Source organism: Mercurialis annua, linkage group LG2, assembly GCF_937616625.2.
Source record: "Mercurialis annua linkage group LG2, ddMerAnnu1.2, whole genome shotgun sequence".
Lineage (NCBI taxonomy): Eukaryota > Viridiplantae > Streptophyta > Magnoliopsida > Malpighiales > Euphorbiaceae > Mercurialis > Mercurialis annua.
This window is the reverse complement of record NC_065571.1, coordinates 18,147,566-18,163,287: the sequence shown is the minus strand read 5'-3', so window position 1 is coordinate 18,163,287 and position 15,722 is coordinate 18,147,566. Positions and strand designations below refer to the sequence as shown.

At 33.3% G+C, this 15,722-nt stretch overlaps 1 protein-coding gene across 1 annotated transcript; it reads right to left on the bottom strand.

Annotated features, from left to right (window-relative positions):
- Window positions 1-12,726: 12,726 nt before the first annotated feature.
- LOC126670514 (multiprotein-bridging factor 1b) lies at window positions 12,727-14,628 on the bottom strand. Its single transcript, XM_050364265.2, has 4 exons — window positions 14,416-14,628; window positions 14,052-14,135; window positions 13,088-13,170; window positions 12,727-13,005 (listed from the first exon to the last, which is right to left on the bottom strand). Exons 1-4 carry the CDS (start codon window positions 14,555-14,557, stop codon window positions 12,886-12,888), a joined length of 429 nt encoding a protein of 142 aa, XP_050220222.1. The 5' UTR covers window positions 14,558-14,628; the 3' UTR covers window positions 12,727-12,885.
- Between the last annotated feature and the right edge of the window lie 1,094 nt (window positions 14,629-15,722).

The window sequence follows — 15,722 nt, the reverse complement described above, 5'->3', positions numbered from 1 at the left end:
TAACATCGCATTTCAAGAAAACAATAATATAAAAGTAATACATATAAACAGGTACTTGGTCCATTCGAAACTAATATCCTAGCATGTGACATGATTTACGAATATTTAAAATCATCTGATCCAAATGGTCCGACCCGGGAGTGTTCACACTCTACCACGTTGATCGCGACCAATCGCTTAATCCCAAAGTGTGAGTCCAACTCACTAGATACGGGGACTCCAGGTTACACCTTAACCGAGTGCTCGCTCGTATCGAATTCATTGTCCAACTTTTAATTTATATTTATATTCATATTCATATCATATCATATTCATATCATATCATATTCATATCATATTAATATCAAATCATTTCTCATATGCAAACATACTAGACTGACTCGATACTGGTGATCATACAACCTATTGACACTCAATAAGTAGCTAGTTTCTTCGGATCGCATACTAGTTTCTCGTATATAAACTTAATAGTACATAAATAACAATCCAGCAAATCATACGTAATGCGATGCGTTTAAATAATAACATAAGATATAATATCAAAATATATAAATAAGTAATACACGAAAGTAAAGTGCAACTCATTGTAACCGCTATCCACTCTATAATGAGGTCGATGTGGTGGTATGCTAGTACTAGTCCACGTCTAGTGCCCTCACTGCTCGCTCGTACGTCTGATACATATTAATTAACGTTTAATAGTTAGATATTAATCTCGTGTTGTTACACGTCTAATACTTTCAAATTCTAGGGTTTAGTTTCATTCTTGATACTATTCTCGTATTCGATAACTTTTAGTCGTATTTACGACTTAACGAATACCAATCCTCGTATTCGAGAATCGTATAACGTTCTTAAAGTTTTCCGTTATCGTTGACTATCGAAAACATCGAGCTTATTGCGAGACTTATGATTCTCGAAGTCCGAAATTTATCTTTTATAGTCAAACACTCAAAAACGTCAAATACCTAGGTCAATTACGATTCATATACACGTGGGGGCGAGTCGTGGTGCACGGGCGTGCATTTCGGTGGGTGCACGTGTGTGCACCTCACTTGGTGCACGGTCGTGCACCATGTGCACACCCCCGGAAATCTGATTTTCCGGGGTTTCGCCACCGTCCCGGCGTGCTATACACCCTACTGCTCAAAACATGTATCTTCGTTTTCACCAAAACGCTAAAATCAAGCTAATATTAATAAAAATTTAAATCCTTAGCATATAATTCAAAACAGCCCCTTGTTACTCAAATTCAACATCCAATCTCGAAAAATTACCTTAAAACGAATTTTGAGATTAATAGAGGACGAGATTCTGAAGAGATTGCCGCGAAAATCGCTCAAATCGGACGTCGAACGGAGAAACGGCGGCGAAACGTAATCGATCGGTGGATTTCTTAATGTATCTGGATCCTTCTTCTGATCATCATTCACAATTTAAAACCTTATATATTAAGGTTAAAAGCTCACTTTGATCCCTCTTTTCTTTCTCTGTTACAAATTATTCTTTAAACTTTTCTTTTGTACGATTTAATCCATAATTAAATCAATTAACACTTTAATTATAACTTATATGTATTATTTATATCCAATAAATAATACAAATCCTGATATTAAAATTTTCCCGTTAAAACCTAAAATTTCCATTTTTGAGTCGTAGTGGCTAAATTACCACTTTAGTCCCTGTACTTTATTTTGGGGCTTTTCTTGACATTTTTCCTTTTATTTCCAATTCTAATTTTTGAATTGAAGTATAGTGCTTTATACCTCATCATTATTTTCCAAAACCGACCTACTAGAATTCTAATTACTTTAATTTTCTCGGAAAGTTTTCCGATACCGCCACTCTGAAGACTTAAAACTGGACACGTGGTCCAATTAGCTAATTAAATATTTTGGGATATTACAATAATCATGTCCCTTATTAGTATGTGTTTCGATTCATTGATTCGTTAATTATATTTTTACTCTTTTCTTGGTCCTTCAACTAAAGAAAAACGTAAGATTTGATCCCTCCTTGGATGTTTGTAGGAGCGTGATTACACGCTCAAAGTTAGCGAGTGATAAACAATAACATTTTTAGGTCCATTTTCTTATACATTATTTGTTTAGTAAAATAATATTAATTTTATATATGGAGTACAAATAAGGCTTAAACTCACCAAAAATCACCAATTTTTGCGTGTTTTTAGTATTTAATATAATCTTTTAATTTCGGCATATTTAACATGAACTTTTAAAAATTTGCAATTAAAGACACTGGCACCATTTTGGATGTAAAACGGTGCCGTTTTGGATTAAAACGGCACCATTTTGAATGTAAAATGGCACTATTTTCAAAGAAAACACACACGTAGTCTTAATTGTAAAAATATAAAAAGTTTCTGTTAAATAATGTCAAAATTAAAAAATTATATCAAATACCAAAAGCACACAAAAGTTGGTGATTTTTGGTGTATTTAAACCTAAAAATAAAAAAAACAATTTATATGAATGTCTGTATTTTAATTTGGAATTTTATACTGTTTTAGAAGCTTTATTTATGGTCGCATCATATCAAAGTAGAATCCAACCAGCAGGAATGGATGAGTTGACAAAATAAGGATTCCTTGGGAGAGTACTCCTCGATAAGGATTCTGGGAGAATACCTTAACAATTCTGAAATTCAGTGCAAGCATTAATGCTTTGAGCTAATACCGCTGAGACTGCAGTAGCCTGTTCTTGAAAATGAGATTATTACGAGATTTCCAAATATACCAGATGATGAAATAAAACAAATTAATGTTATCTCCAGAGTCCATATTGATCAGTGAATTTACAACATTCTTCCAAATTGTCAAAAATGAATGGTGAGTATCCCAAGTTGAACGAAAACTAAGAGTGGATGCAAACCATTTTTTTTTTGTTCTTGGACAATGAAAAAGAAGATGTGTAGTAGTCTCTTCCGTATCACAAAATAAGCATGCACATTGGATACTTAACATGTAAGAAAGATTAGCACCTGAGGGAAGTCCATCACGAATGCATTTCCATATGAATATCTTGATTTTATAAGGAAGATTAAGATGCCAAAGAAATTTCCAATCCTTTTTTGATAAAGCTGGAATAAGAGATTGGTAATCTCTGCGTTGCTGATGGAAAGCAATATATAATATCCAGATTTGACTGTATAAACACCCGATTGATGAAAATTCCAAACTAATTTATCTGAATAAGGCCAATATGATAATGGGATGGATAGAATTTTCTGAACATATGTTGGATCAAAAAACTGATATAGTAGTTTTTCTTTCCAGGACCGAGTATGCTGATCAATGAAATCGAATACTTTGAATGGGAAAGGGTAGTGAGGATTTAAAGCCGTTGGAATAAAAGGATAAGCATTCGTTATCCATGGGTCAAAAAAACAGTCAATATGTTGTCTTGAAGAAATGCTACATGGAGTTCCTTATAGTATTATATGTCTTCCCCAAATGATACTTCTCCATCCCCAAGACGGTCTGTGACCAATATTAGCCTGAAGCATAGAGCAATCATGGAAGTATTTACCTTTGTATATTTGAAAAAGAAGTGCATTAGAGTTTTTTATTATGCGCCAAAGTTGTTTTGCTAATAATGCTTGATTAAAAGCTTCTAGATTTTTAAACCCTAAACCACCTTCCCATTTACTTCGACAAAATTTATCCCAAACAATCCAACACATTCTATTTTCATCCTTTTGTTGCCCTCACCAGAAATGACGAATGAGTTGATGAATTCTGTCACACAAGGATTTTGGAATTCTAAAGCACATCATAGCATATATAGGAATTACTGTTACTACTGCCTTTACAAGAACTTCTTTACCTGCTGAAGATAAACACAATCCTTTCCAACCAGCAAGTTTTGAAGCAATAGATGAAATAATACCAGAGAAAGTTCCTTTTTTAGATCGTAAGATTTGGATAGGCAGACCTAAATATTTCTCTTGAAGGGCATGTTGTGCTATACCCAACATATTCAAAAAAAGACAATGTTGGTAAACATCTGTATTAGAGCTAATTTAGACATAAGATTTTGAATAATTGATGAATTGTCCACTTAAGTTTCCATATTGCTGAAATAACAACTGGATGGAGGCAATTTCTGGCAGAGAAGCTTTAGAAAATAGAATTGTGTCATCTGCGAATAGTAAATGAGTTAAAGTAGGGCATCTTGGATTGATGCAAATTCCATTAAGACTTTTGGCCCTAGCAGCTGAATTGAGTATATAAGCATAACCTTTATGAAAGACCATAATAACATGTCGTATGCCTTACTAACATCAAGTCAATTCCATGAAATAAGCATTCCCAGTAGATTTTGTTTTCAAGTAGTGCATTACTTCATGAACCAGCAAAATATTATCGGAGATGGATCTTCCCTTAGTAAAGGCATTTTGAGAGGGGGATAAAATATGAGGGATAATTCTTTGCAGCCTAAAAGAAATAATCTTAGAAATAATTTTATAGTAGAGTGTACAAAGACTTATAGGGCAAAAGACAACTACTCTAGAAGGATCAGTTTTTTTCGGAATAAGACAAATGATTGTGTGATTAAAACTTCTAAGTATATGGCCCCCTAAAGAAATGTTTAACTGAAGAGCAAATATTTTGACCAATAAGGTACCAAAAATTGTGAAAGAAAATAGCCGTAAAACCATCACTACCCGGAGCCTTGGAAGGATGAATGGAGAAAGTTGCTGTCTTAATTTCTTCATTAGTAATGGGTTGAGACAAAATAGAATTCATACGTGGAGTAATAGTAGAAGGGAAATTGGAGAATATCTCTGGTAATGATGGAGGATTGGATGAAGAAAATTGTTTGGCAAAGTGATTTATAAAAGATCTCCTAATTGTTGCGGTTCAAATTGCTCATTGTTATTGTGGTCCAAGATTCTGTGAATTGTATTCCTCCGACATCGTTGCATGGTTGTTGCATGAAAAAATTTCTTATTATTGTCACCATGTTTACGCCAAATTTGTCTTGATTTTTGACTCCAAAACAGTTCTTCTTGTTTTCTAGCAACATATAATTGGTGTTCCAGTTGATTAATACTATGCCAATCAATTTAAGAATAATTGACTGCTTTTGCCTGTATAAGGAGATCAGAATTTTGTTGAATAATTGTTTGCGCATTCCTTTGATGAGTTGAATTCCATTGCACAATAGAATGGCAGCATAGCTTTAATTTTGCATGGATTTGATACATTAATGAACCAGATATGATGTGTTGCCAAATTGATTCAATTATGGATGTGATGTGTTCGTTGTAAATCCATTCCTTGTTAAAGAAGAACAGTCTAGGAGGTTTAAGAAAATTGAAGCATGTAGGATCAGACAGTGATCAGAACCTATATCATCTAAATAAAACACCTTAAGATGTTGAAATTGATCCAGCCATGCATCATTAGTTAAACATCTATCAATACGTTCTCTAATTAAATGGGGATGACTACGTCTATTACTCCATGTGCAATTGCAGTCGAAATAACCCAAATCATGTAGATGCGTATCATTAATAAGAGATTCAAAGATTACATGTTGATTTGGATCAAATGGAAAACCTCCTATCTTTTCATCTTGAGTTATATAATCATTGAAGTCCCCATAAAAATATAACTAGAACTAAGATGTTGCTGGAAGGATTTCAAAAGCTGCAGTTGTCCCTCTCGAACTGATTGTGTAGTACTCAGATGACAGCACACATGGTCAAAAGCAAAAGATGAACTAGTAATAATATATATAACTATATAAAAGCTATCATAGTACTTACCTGATAATTGCAGCTGTGAAGTCCAAAGCAAACAAAGGCCTCCATAATAGCCTACTGGGTCAATGCAAAAAGAGTTTTTAAACCCAAGCCTGTTAGTCAAAAGATAAATTTTTTAAACCTTGTTCTTAGTTTCCATAAGGAAAACTAAATCAGGGAGTTGTTCTTCACACAAATTATGTAACTGTTGAATTGTCAGAGGCCTCCCCAATCCCTAACAATTCCAGGAAATGATTTTCATGAACCCTTTGGAGACCCATTAGGGCTGCTCTCCTCTTCCCTAAGAAAGATGTCTGTGTCAAACTTCTCTGATTCTTCATCATCACTCGAAGGGTAAGAAACAAGGTAAGGGATCCCTAGTAGTTTTAATGAAGAGCATTTGATTCCGTGGAGTATTTGGATCATGGTGAGTTTTCTGGATTTTTTTCATCATTGAAGACGCTAGCTGGAAGAATGTCTCTTTTATATCTATCAGAGTTCCAGCCGTAGGTTCAGCATCAGCAGGTTGATCTCTGGTTAGTTTCTTCCAAGTTTTAGCCTTTAAGGTTTGAGAAGCGATGACCAGATTAGCAGGTGCCTCAGAGGTAGTAGGTATATCAGCAAGCTTCGGAAGAGAATAATCATTAACACATACTTCTTGAAATAATTTGCCAATTTCTTCCTGGTAGGATACATTCAGTTCATAAGAAGCATTAGGATTCAGCAAGTCATTTCTGTATAGCAGGTCCGAGCATACTTCAACTTGAGCAACCTCATCTAAAATAGGGAAAGCATCTAACTTCTGATACTTTTCTCTCAACCTTGGGCTCAATATGCGAATAAAATGAGGTGGTAAAGTAATGGGAATAGTTGGTTTAGCCTTTGTGGTTGTAATAAGCTCAGCTCGTGAAATAGTTCGTATAGTGGAAAACAAAGGGGCAAAAATAGTACCTGAAGTGAAATCTAAATTGGCTTGAGTAATAATAAGTGTATTACTAGTACCAGCTGTCAAAGTGTCACGACCCAAAATATTGAGCCGCAATCGGCGCTAGGGAACGGGAGTGGTAGCTCCGGAATCCGTAGCAAGCCTCAAAACACTATTAATTTTTCACAAATAATAAACAAATAATATTAAATAACGGAAGCAAATAAACATATATATGACATGTAACCAAATATTTACACTAACTGTTCAAAACCTCGCGGGCTCTAGTTATTATACCCTTTACGAACTGGCCTTGAGGTATTATGTACACCAGTTGGCGTATCAAGCATATCACCGGCATCTGGTGCCATGAACAACGTATAAAACACGTAACTTGCAAAATATAAACAAGACAGCAAGTAATATGTACAATCAAAATGTACTGCTGTCTAGGCTAATACTCTGTCGACACTGGACTACTACTGCAGCACTCACAGAAGTCAGAAAACTATACATGCACAGCTGACTTTTGGACTTCAAAACTGGCTTCTAGCTAAGTCCACACACTAAGCACCTGAAAGACATCAGAGGTGAGGGGTCAGTATTTGGGAAAATACTGAGTGAGTTTGAAGTTTATTGACGGTATTAATATAAAAACGTAGCATCACATTTCAAGGAAACAATAATATAAAATAATACATATAAATAGGTACTTGATCCGTTAGAAACTAATATCCTAGCATGCGACACAACTTTCGAATAATCAAATCATACTGATCCAGATAGTTCGACCCGGGAGAGTTCACACTCTACCTCGTCGATCGCGACTTATCTCTTAATCCCAAAGTGTGAGTCCAACTCACTAGATACGGGGACTTCAGACTACACCGTAGCCGAGTGCTCACTCGTGTCGAATTCATTGTCCAACTTCGAAATTCATATTCATATTCGTATTCATATCATATCATACCATATCATGCATGTATGTATCAATCATGTATCATATCCAAACTCACTAGACTGACTCGATACTGGTGATCACACAGCCTATTGACACCCAATAGGTAGCTAGTTTCTTCGAATTGAATACTAGTTCCTCGTATATAAACTAGATAAAAACATATAACATTTAATCAAATCATATATAATGCGATGCGCATAAACGATACACGTATATATAAAATATAATATTAAATAACTTTAATATGTAATACACGAAAGTAAAGTGCAACTCACAGTGACCGCTATCCAAGTAATGATGTGGTCGATCTGACAATATGCTCTCGTTAGTCCACGTCTACTGACCTCACTACTCGCTGACACGTCTGATAAATCGTTTAATAGTTAGATGTGAATCTTGTGCTTTTACACGTATAATACTTTAAATTCTAGGGTTCTGTTTCATATTTATTCTTATTTACGTATTTGGTAACTTTTAGTCGTATAAACGACTTAGCGAATATCGCTCCTCGTATTCGATAATCGTATCACACTCTTAACGTTTCTCGTTATCTTTAATTATCGAAAACGTCAAGCTAAAACTTTACTTTTTAAATTATCGGGGTCCTTAATCGTTTTTAGGGTCTAATATTCGAAGATATTGAAATCCCGGTCAATTAGGGCTAAAATCCCACTTTGGTCCCCATGGACCCACTGTGCCGGCGCGCACAAGCACTGTGCGTCCGCACAGTGTAGTGTGCGACCGCACACATTGGTGTGTGTTCGCACATTACGGTGTGCGTCCGCACACCGATGTGCAACCCTCAGAATTCGATTTTCGGGGCTCTCCGTCCATCCCAGCATGCTTAATTCATTCTAACATACTAAACACATATCTTCCTTCGTATTAGAACATTAAAACGATCTCAAACTATCGAATTAAATGTGATTACGTTTATTTCATCAAAACAGCCCTTAACTTCGAATTTTCAACAAAATTCTTAAAGCTTTACCTCAAAATGAAGCTTGGGATCGATGGGGCTTTCGATTCTAAAAAGATTGCCGCTTGAATCGCTTGAATCGGACGTCGGACGGAGAAACAGCGACGAAACGATCGTGATCGGTGAAATTGAACTCTCTGGACTCTCTTCCTTCTCTCTGATTCTATCATTCTTAATGAAAATTATATATATCATGGTTTAAATCCCACTCAAGTCATCATTCTCTTCATTTGTTACAAACTTTTCTTTAAACTTTTCTTTTGTACGATTTAGTCCATAGCTAAATCAATAAATTCTTTTATTATAACTTATACGTATTATTTATACCCGATAAATAATATGAATCCCGATATTAATATTTTCCGTCAAAACTTTAAAAATTCCTATTTTCGATACATAGTGGCTAAATTACCACTTTTGTCCCTGAACTCTATTTTGGGACTTTTCTTGACATTTTTCCTTTTATTCCAATTCCAACTTTAGAATTGAAATATAACATTAATTTCCGCATAATTACTTTCCCGAAACCGACCTACTTAAAATTTTATTTATCTTAATTTCTCTGAAATCTTTCCGATATCGCCACTCTGACGACTCAAAACTGGACACGTGGTCCAATCAGCTAATTAAATATTTTGGGGTATTACACAAAGCCGGGGCAGAAAATATGAAAGGTGAGTCATCAAGAATTATAGTTTTGCCCTTAGAGACCAGAGTTGTAGCCAGCATTTCTGACAGGTGGAAAAGGTGTAGAAACAGGTGTTGGTACCTCAGGAGAATTTTCAGCAACTACTTCCATCAGATGAGGCACTATAGTTTTAGGTGGGCCCTATTACATGCAATCCTTATTGCCAGTAATGTTCACATTTCTCTTTTGAAACTGTCCTCTGAACCGGCCTGCGTAACTTCCATACCCTGGTATGTGATTATGATATCCTTGCTTGAAATGAGCTGAATGATCAGCTTTGTTAGTGACCAAAGAACTATGAATAAGTGGAGCAGTACTAAGCCATAAACCATAAGGTAATGGTTCACCAGAAGGAAGATAAAAACCTTCCTTTTCATTGTTGATACGATATCTGCAGCCTCTTATCATATGACTCATCTTCCCACAATAGAAACAGTAGTATGGGAAGTTTTCATATCAAATATCCACCTAAAATTCCTCGGATGTTCATGGTTTGTTAAAAACGCCTCTCATGAACGGTTTATCAGTAAAAATATCAACTTGGATCCTGAGAAACTGTTTACGCCATATTAAATTGGTAGGATCAAAATCCACTGCATGTAAATATGGAAATTCTGCACCACGATTGACAGCATTAGCTTGAGCAATTTGATTTCTGGGTAACCCATGAATCTGAATAAAAAAGGTAGATGTTTTGAAGCGAATATTTCTGAGAGGGAAGTTTGCAGGCCATTCTTTGATTGAGAGGTGTTGTTTGAGGGCAGACCAAGCTCTTTCACGAAGAACAAAAGCATGATCTGGTTGCTTTTCAAAAGCAAAAGTGAAGATCCCATATGCATGCCGCTCAATCTGAATACCACTAGTAAGATTCCATTCTGCATGCACAAAGGAGTTCATTTCCTCATCAGTTATGGGGTTTTTTGAAAAGAGCTTACCCACCAAGACCCATGCAAAAATTTCAAGAATAGCAGAGTATCTAGAACAAGAGCTACCATCGGTTCAGAAACACTTGTTTTTGGTTTTTTCGATCAGTTCTGAAACAGGATTTAAGATGGAAAAATGGTTTCGAGAAGGTGGGGCTGGAGTATGAGAAGAAGAAGCCATGATGAAGGTAGATGAAGGGGTGGTTGAGGGTTGAAGACAAAATAAAAGAATATGCTCCCTCCGTCCCAATAGAGTTGTTCACTTTACTTTTATCATACAGTTTTAAAAAAAATTACTCCGGTCCATAATATTTGTCGCATTTGGGAAATTTTTTTAGTCCATAATATTTGTCATATTTAGAATATCAAGAGAGCATTTATTGTCATTTTCCAAATTTGTCCCTAGCAATAAATAATTTAGTAAGAATAAAAACATTAGTCAAACATAAAAAAACTAGTAATTAATATGGACAATTTAGTATAAAAGCATATAGATGGAGACATATTTATTACTTTCTTAATCTATGTGAAATGACCAAATGCGACAAATATTATGGACCAGATGGAGTATTATTTATGGATGTTATAAAAAAATTCTTACTTTACTTGTCATGTCCCTATTTAATATATGGTCCACTTTCAATTTATTTTTTAGTGGATTTTAAATAGGGATAATATAAAAAAATAGATGTAAAAATTAATTATATTTAAAAGTGGACAAAAATTTTGGGATAAAAAAATTTCTTAAAGTGGATTACTCTATTTGAATAGAGGGAGTAATAAATAGGCCAAATGTCGTAAAATGGCCAAACCTTTCATAAAAGTTTCACAAAAGTCCTCACCTTTCAATTTTGTCGATTTTGGCCAAAAACAAATTATTTAGTTTTAATTGTGGCCAACTCTCAATTTGATTTCAATTTGTCTATGTGACGCCTATGTGGCGACTATGTGGCATGTTAAATATTGAAAGGTCAGGACTTTTGTGAAACCAAATAATTCATTTTTGGCCAAAATCGACAAAATTGAAAGTTCAAGACTTTTGTGAAACCAAATAATCAGTTTTTGGCCAAAATCGACAAAATTGAAAGGTCAGGACTTTTGTGAAACTTTTGTGAAAGGTTTGGTCTTTTTACAACATTTGGCCTAATAAATATGCAGGGAATAAGAACAGATTTGAGAAGATTTGAAATATTTGCTACAAAGAAATACGAACGAAGGATCAACGCGCCCTTGAACTTGTAACACGTGCTCATCGAACCCAATTTATACTTTTTTGAGCAACTAACCCCAAAACTCTTCATAACCCCATATTTTATATTTTTATTTCAAAAATGGATTTAGGATAATTATATCGCAATAATTAAGGAAGTATCTAATTATTATTTTTGCATCTCTCACCTCCGATTTATATTTTATGCGTTTTAAAAATACGATTATGGGATTATTTGATTTAAAAATGAAGAGTTTTGCAGAAAAACATCCATCCATGTGGCGAAAAGCTTCCTCCATTTGGCAAATGGTTGCCGGAAAGATTCTAGAATCTCCATAGCTACCTTCAATGCATGCTTGAAGAGAAAGAGTCGCGCGTGAAAGCGCGTTCAAATTGTCATAACTTTGCTTAAGTCTAGCGAAATTAATTAAATATAGTTATTATGTTTATCAATTTGCAAAAATTTATTTGTTTATTTGATGATTTTTTTTATGAAATCAATATATTTTATAATATATATTTTATAATGAAAAAAAGGAAAATATAGAGAGAGAGAAACAGATATAATCTCAGAGACAGCTTAATCTTTTTTATACGGTGAATCTAATTATTTAATTTTCTATTAGTGAACAAATTGGACGGACATTCAAAGAACGACCTAATTTAAGTTAAGTATTAGTTAATCAATACACGTATAGTTTAGTAACCTTCAAACAGATTTAACCCCTATAATGTTTCCTACATAGAAATTCATTTTTAAATTTTCTATTGATTTACAGAAGGTGAAGGTACTTTTTTGACGGATGAGGGACTTGAGAAAAAAAAACAAAAAAATGTTTATGAACTAATTAATCAAAACAACGTATAGTTTTTTTTTTGAGAGTATAGTTAAAGACCTAATTATAAATTTAGCCTACAACTAAATATGCACTAAATTAATTACAAATTTCTTTAAAACAACAGTTCATAACAGTTGACAGACTGAGATTGAATGAATTTGACTCCATCTGCTTACTGCATAGGCTAGCGCTTTTCAGGTTGAGAAAAAATGAAAAATAAATTGGTTAATCTTAGAGAGACTAAATAAAAACAGAGGGACGCCATAATTAAAACTCAACAGTATCATTCAAGTCGCATTATATACCGATTGGTGCTCCAATAAATTAACACCCGCGTTTTTTTGTGTAACACAAACCGAGTCAGAGCAGTTTGTTACCTCTGTCAAACAATCGCAAAAGTGCATAGAAAACATACGGGGCTAAAACAAAGCATGCAAGAACAACGATACATTCAAATAACAGCATCACAGGTCTCAAACACACTGTTTCTTACATGCGAGCCATAATAATGGTAGAAAGAAGTTGATGTACACCACCAATCTTAAGACTCCAAGAGACACTCAGACAAGTTTAGAATTCCAGACCCAAACTTCATTTCTTTCCTCGAAGCTTCGCACCAAGAACCCTCTCTAGTTTTCCTATTATCTGTTGATTAGGAATTGCTTTTCCAGACTCATACTCTTGTATAATTTGGGGCTTCTCGTTGATCAACTGCGTGAAATAAAATTGTGTCACTAGGAAGTCGAAACTGATGAAACACTTAAAACATATATTTCACAAGATAGAGATAGACCTGAGCAAGCTGAGACTGGGTCAGTTTCTTATCCATTCGAGCCTGCATAATAGCCTTCTTCAATTCTGTTGGAACTCGTTCATCTGTTTAGAGAACACCAAGAAATAATGTCGAATATGGTCCCGTTAATACAAGAAGGAATGTATAATAAGCAAAAACAAGACAGAATAAATAAATATGTGCATTAAAAAACACAAGCATAAAAACAGGAAAACAATGACAATAGACGATCATCTTGAGAATATATTTCTAATGATTATTCAACAAGGTTTCTGCAACTGCTTGTTTATACTCATAAAAAGCATCAATTACAGAACCCCTCTCCAAGCATACAAGGTTCTTTCTGTGGATACAAAAAAATAAATAAAAAGATAACACAAATGTTTAATCAGCAATCTCCATGTATCAATGCATTTGAACACTTGAAAAATAAATAACAAATGTTGAATTAACAAGAAAGGCTTTGTTCTTGTTATTTATGAACAAAAAAATGAAAAAAAGACCCATAATAATGTTACTTTATGTCAAACCTAAAGCTAAGCTGATGCATAAATATCACAGAATGTTCAAGCTAATAAAATAGTCACTCTTCCAATCAATTGACAACCTAAAATGTAAAAAAACCAAGAAGATTGACATTGCTTACATAAAACAAAGTAATGTAGAGAACCCTGTCACGCTGAGCACTATAAGATGTGTACTACTAAAACCCTATTACTGTTCGCCCTTATGGGTACGCAAAGATTTCAAACACGCTAATTCACCTCCTTCCATGTTGAGATGGTATTAAAATATGATTTACAAACACACAAAGGCAAAACATCTATAATAATATTTACAATCACACAAGGTAAAACAACTTACAATTACAAGAACACAAGGCAAAACAACTTACAATTTCAGCAGAATGGGTGCGTATAATTTACAAATAAATTAAATAAATAAATAAATTAATTAAACTCACGAGATAAGTTCTCCGTTTCATCATCAAGCTTTCTTGTGTTTAAAGAAGTGCTGCTAGAGGCGGCTTTGTTTGTGCCAGCATTTGCTGCAATCCAAATTAAAACATATAATTACAAGTAACAAATTATCAATTAAACAAAAAGTAAACAAGGTATATAGGCAATCAATTAAAACCCCAAATACATAAAACACAGTTCACCAAATCATAGTATAATAGTAAATAAAGATTCAAATCTAAAAAAAAATTACCTAACTATGATATAAACAAAAAGTAGTAGGGTTTTGATAATAGATTAAAACCCTAATTCCTGATTTTAACAAAAGGTAGTTAGATCGGAATAAGTAGAAAGAAAAAGGAAAAATACATTTTCTGAGAGTTTCAATCTCAGCGCCGGCGCGGCGGGCGGCGTTGACGACCTTCTCATCCTTCTTAGCAGCGGCGGTGGGAGCCTTCTTGCGGATGACTACTGGTTCCCAGTCCTGTGAGATTGGTCCGACTCCTGACATTATTTTTCAAACGAATGATCTCTGATTTGATTCTTGATTTTTGGATTTAATGTTATGCGTTATCACAATGGGGGGCTTTCGATATTTATTTATACCCGTCTTCCATACATTCAAAATAAATAATAAATGACGTGGCAGCCAAAATTTCTGCCCTAGCACTCACCTATTGGGCCTTGAGTGTAAGTTCAGGTGTTAACTTGGGCCTGGCGATGCACTACTTTAAAAAAAAATTAATAAAGAAAATTGCACCATTTATCAAAAAAAAAATAAAAAAAATTATAAATCTACACGTTGACTTTTTTTTATTTAAAAATTTTTTAATTTTTTTTACAAAAGTACCAAAAATAAAAAATAATTACAAACATACGGTGTATACTGTGGGTATGATTTCAGTATACTCATAAACTAACATTATATCAACGTTATACCAATATTATACTAAAATTATATCAAGATTATGCATACTGAGATTTTATTATATTAAATAAAAATTTATCAAAATTATATCAAATCGTATACTAAAAATTAAACTAATAATATACTAAAATTATACCAAGAGTATACACATCAAAATATACTAAAATTTTATTATTACACGAACATTACACAACATCGTATACTAAAAAATAAACTAACAATATACTAAAATTATACAAAAAATATACAAATTCTTTAGTTCATTACCAACTATAGTGAAAAATACATATAAAAAAATTATACATGTTATCAATTAGAATATATATATATATATATATATATATATATATATATATATATATATATATATATATATATATATATATATATATATATATAAAAAAAAATTTATAATCGATATATCGAAAATATACTGAAATTATACCGATAATAAACCAAATACTATTTTTAAATTATCTGATTTATAGATTTAATATTCCGAAATTATATTATAATTATACCGACATTATACACATTTTACTTTTGTAAATAATTTTCATTTTTTGGTAGTTTTATAATTAATTTAAATGAGTCAATATTTTTATAAATAAAAAAAGTTTACAGGTACTTTTGTAAATATTTTTAAAATTTAAGGTACTTTTCTCATCGTCCTATATTAATACCACCATTTATCAACAAAAAAGATTACAAAAATATCTATTGACTCTTTTCATTTACAAAAATATTA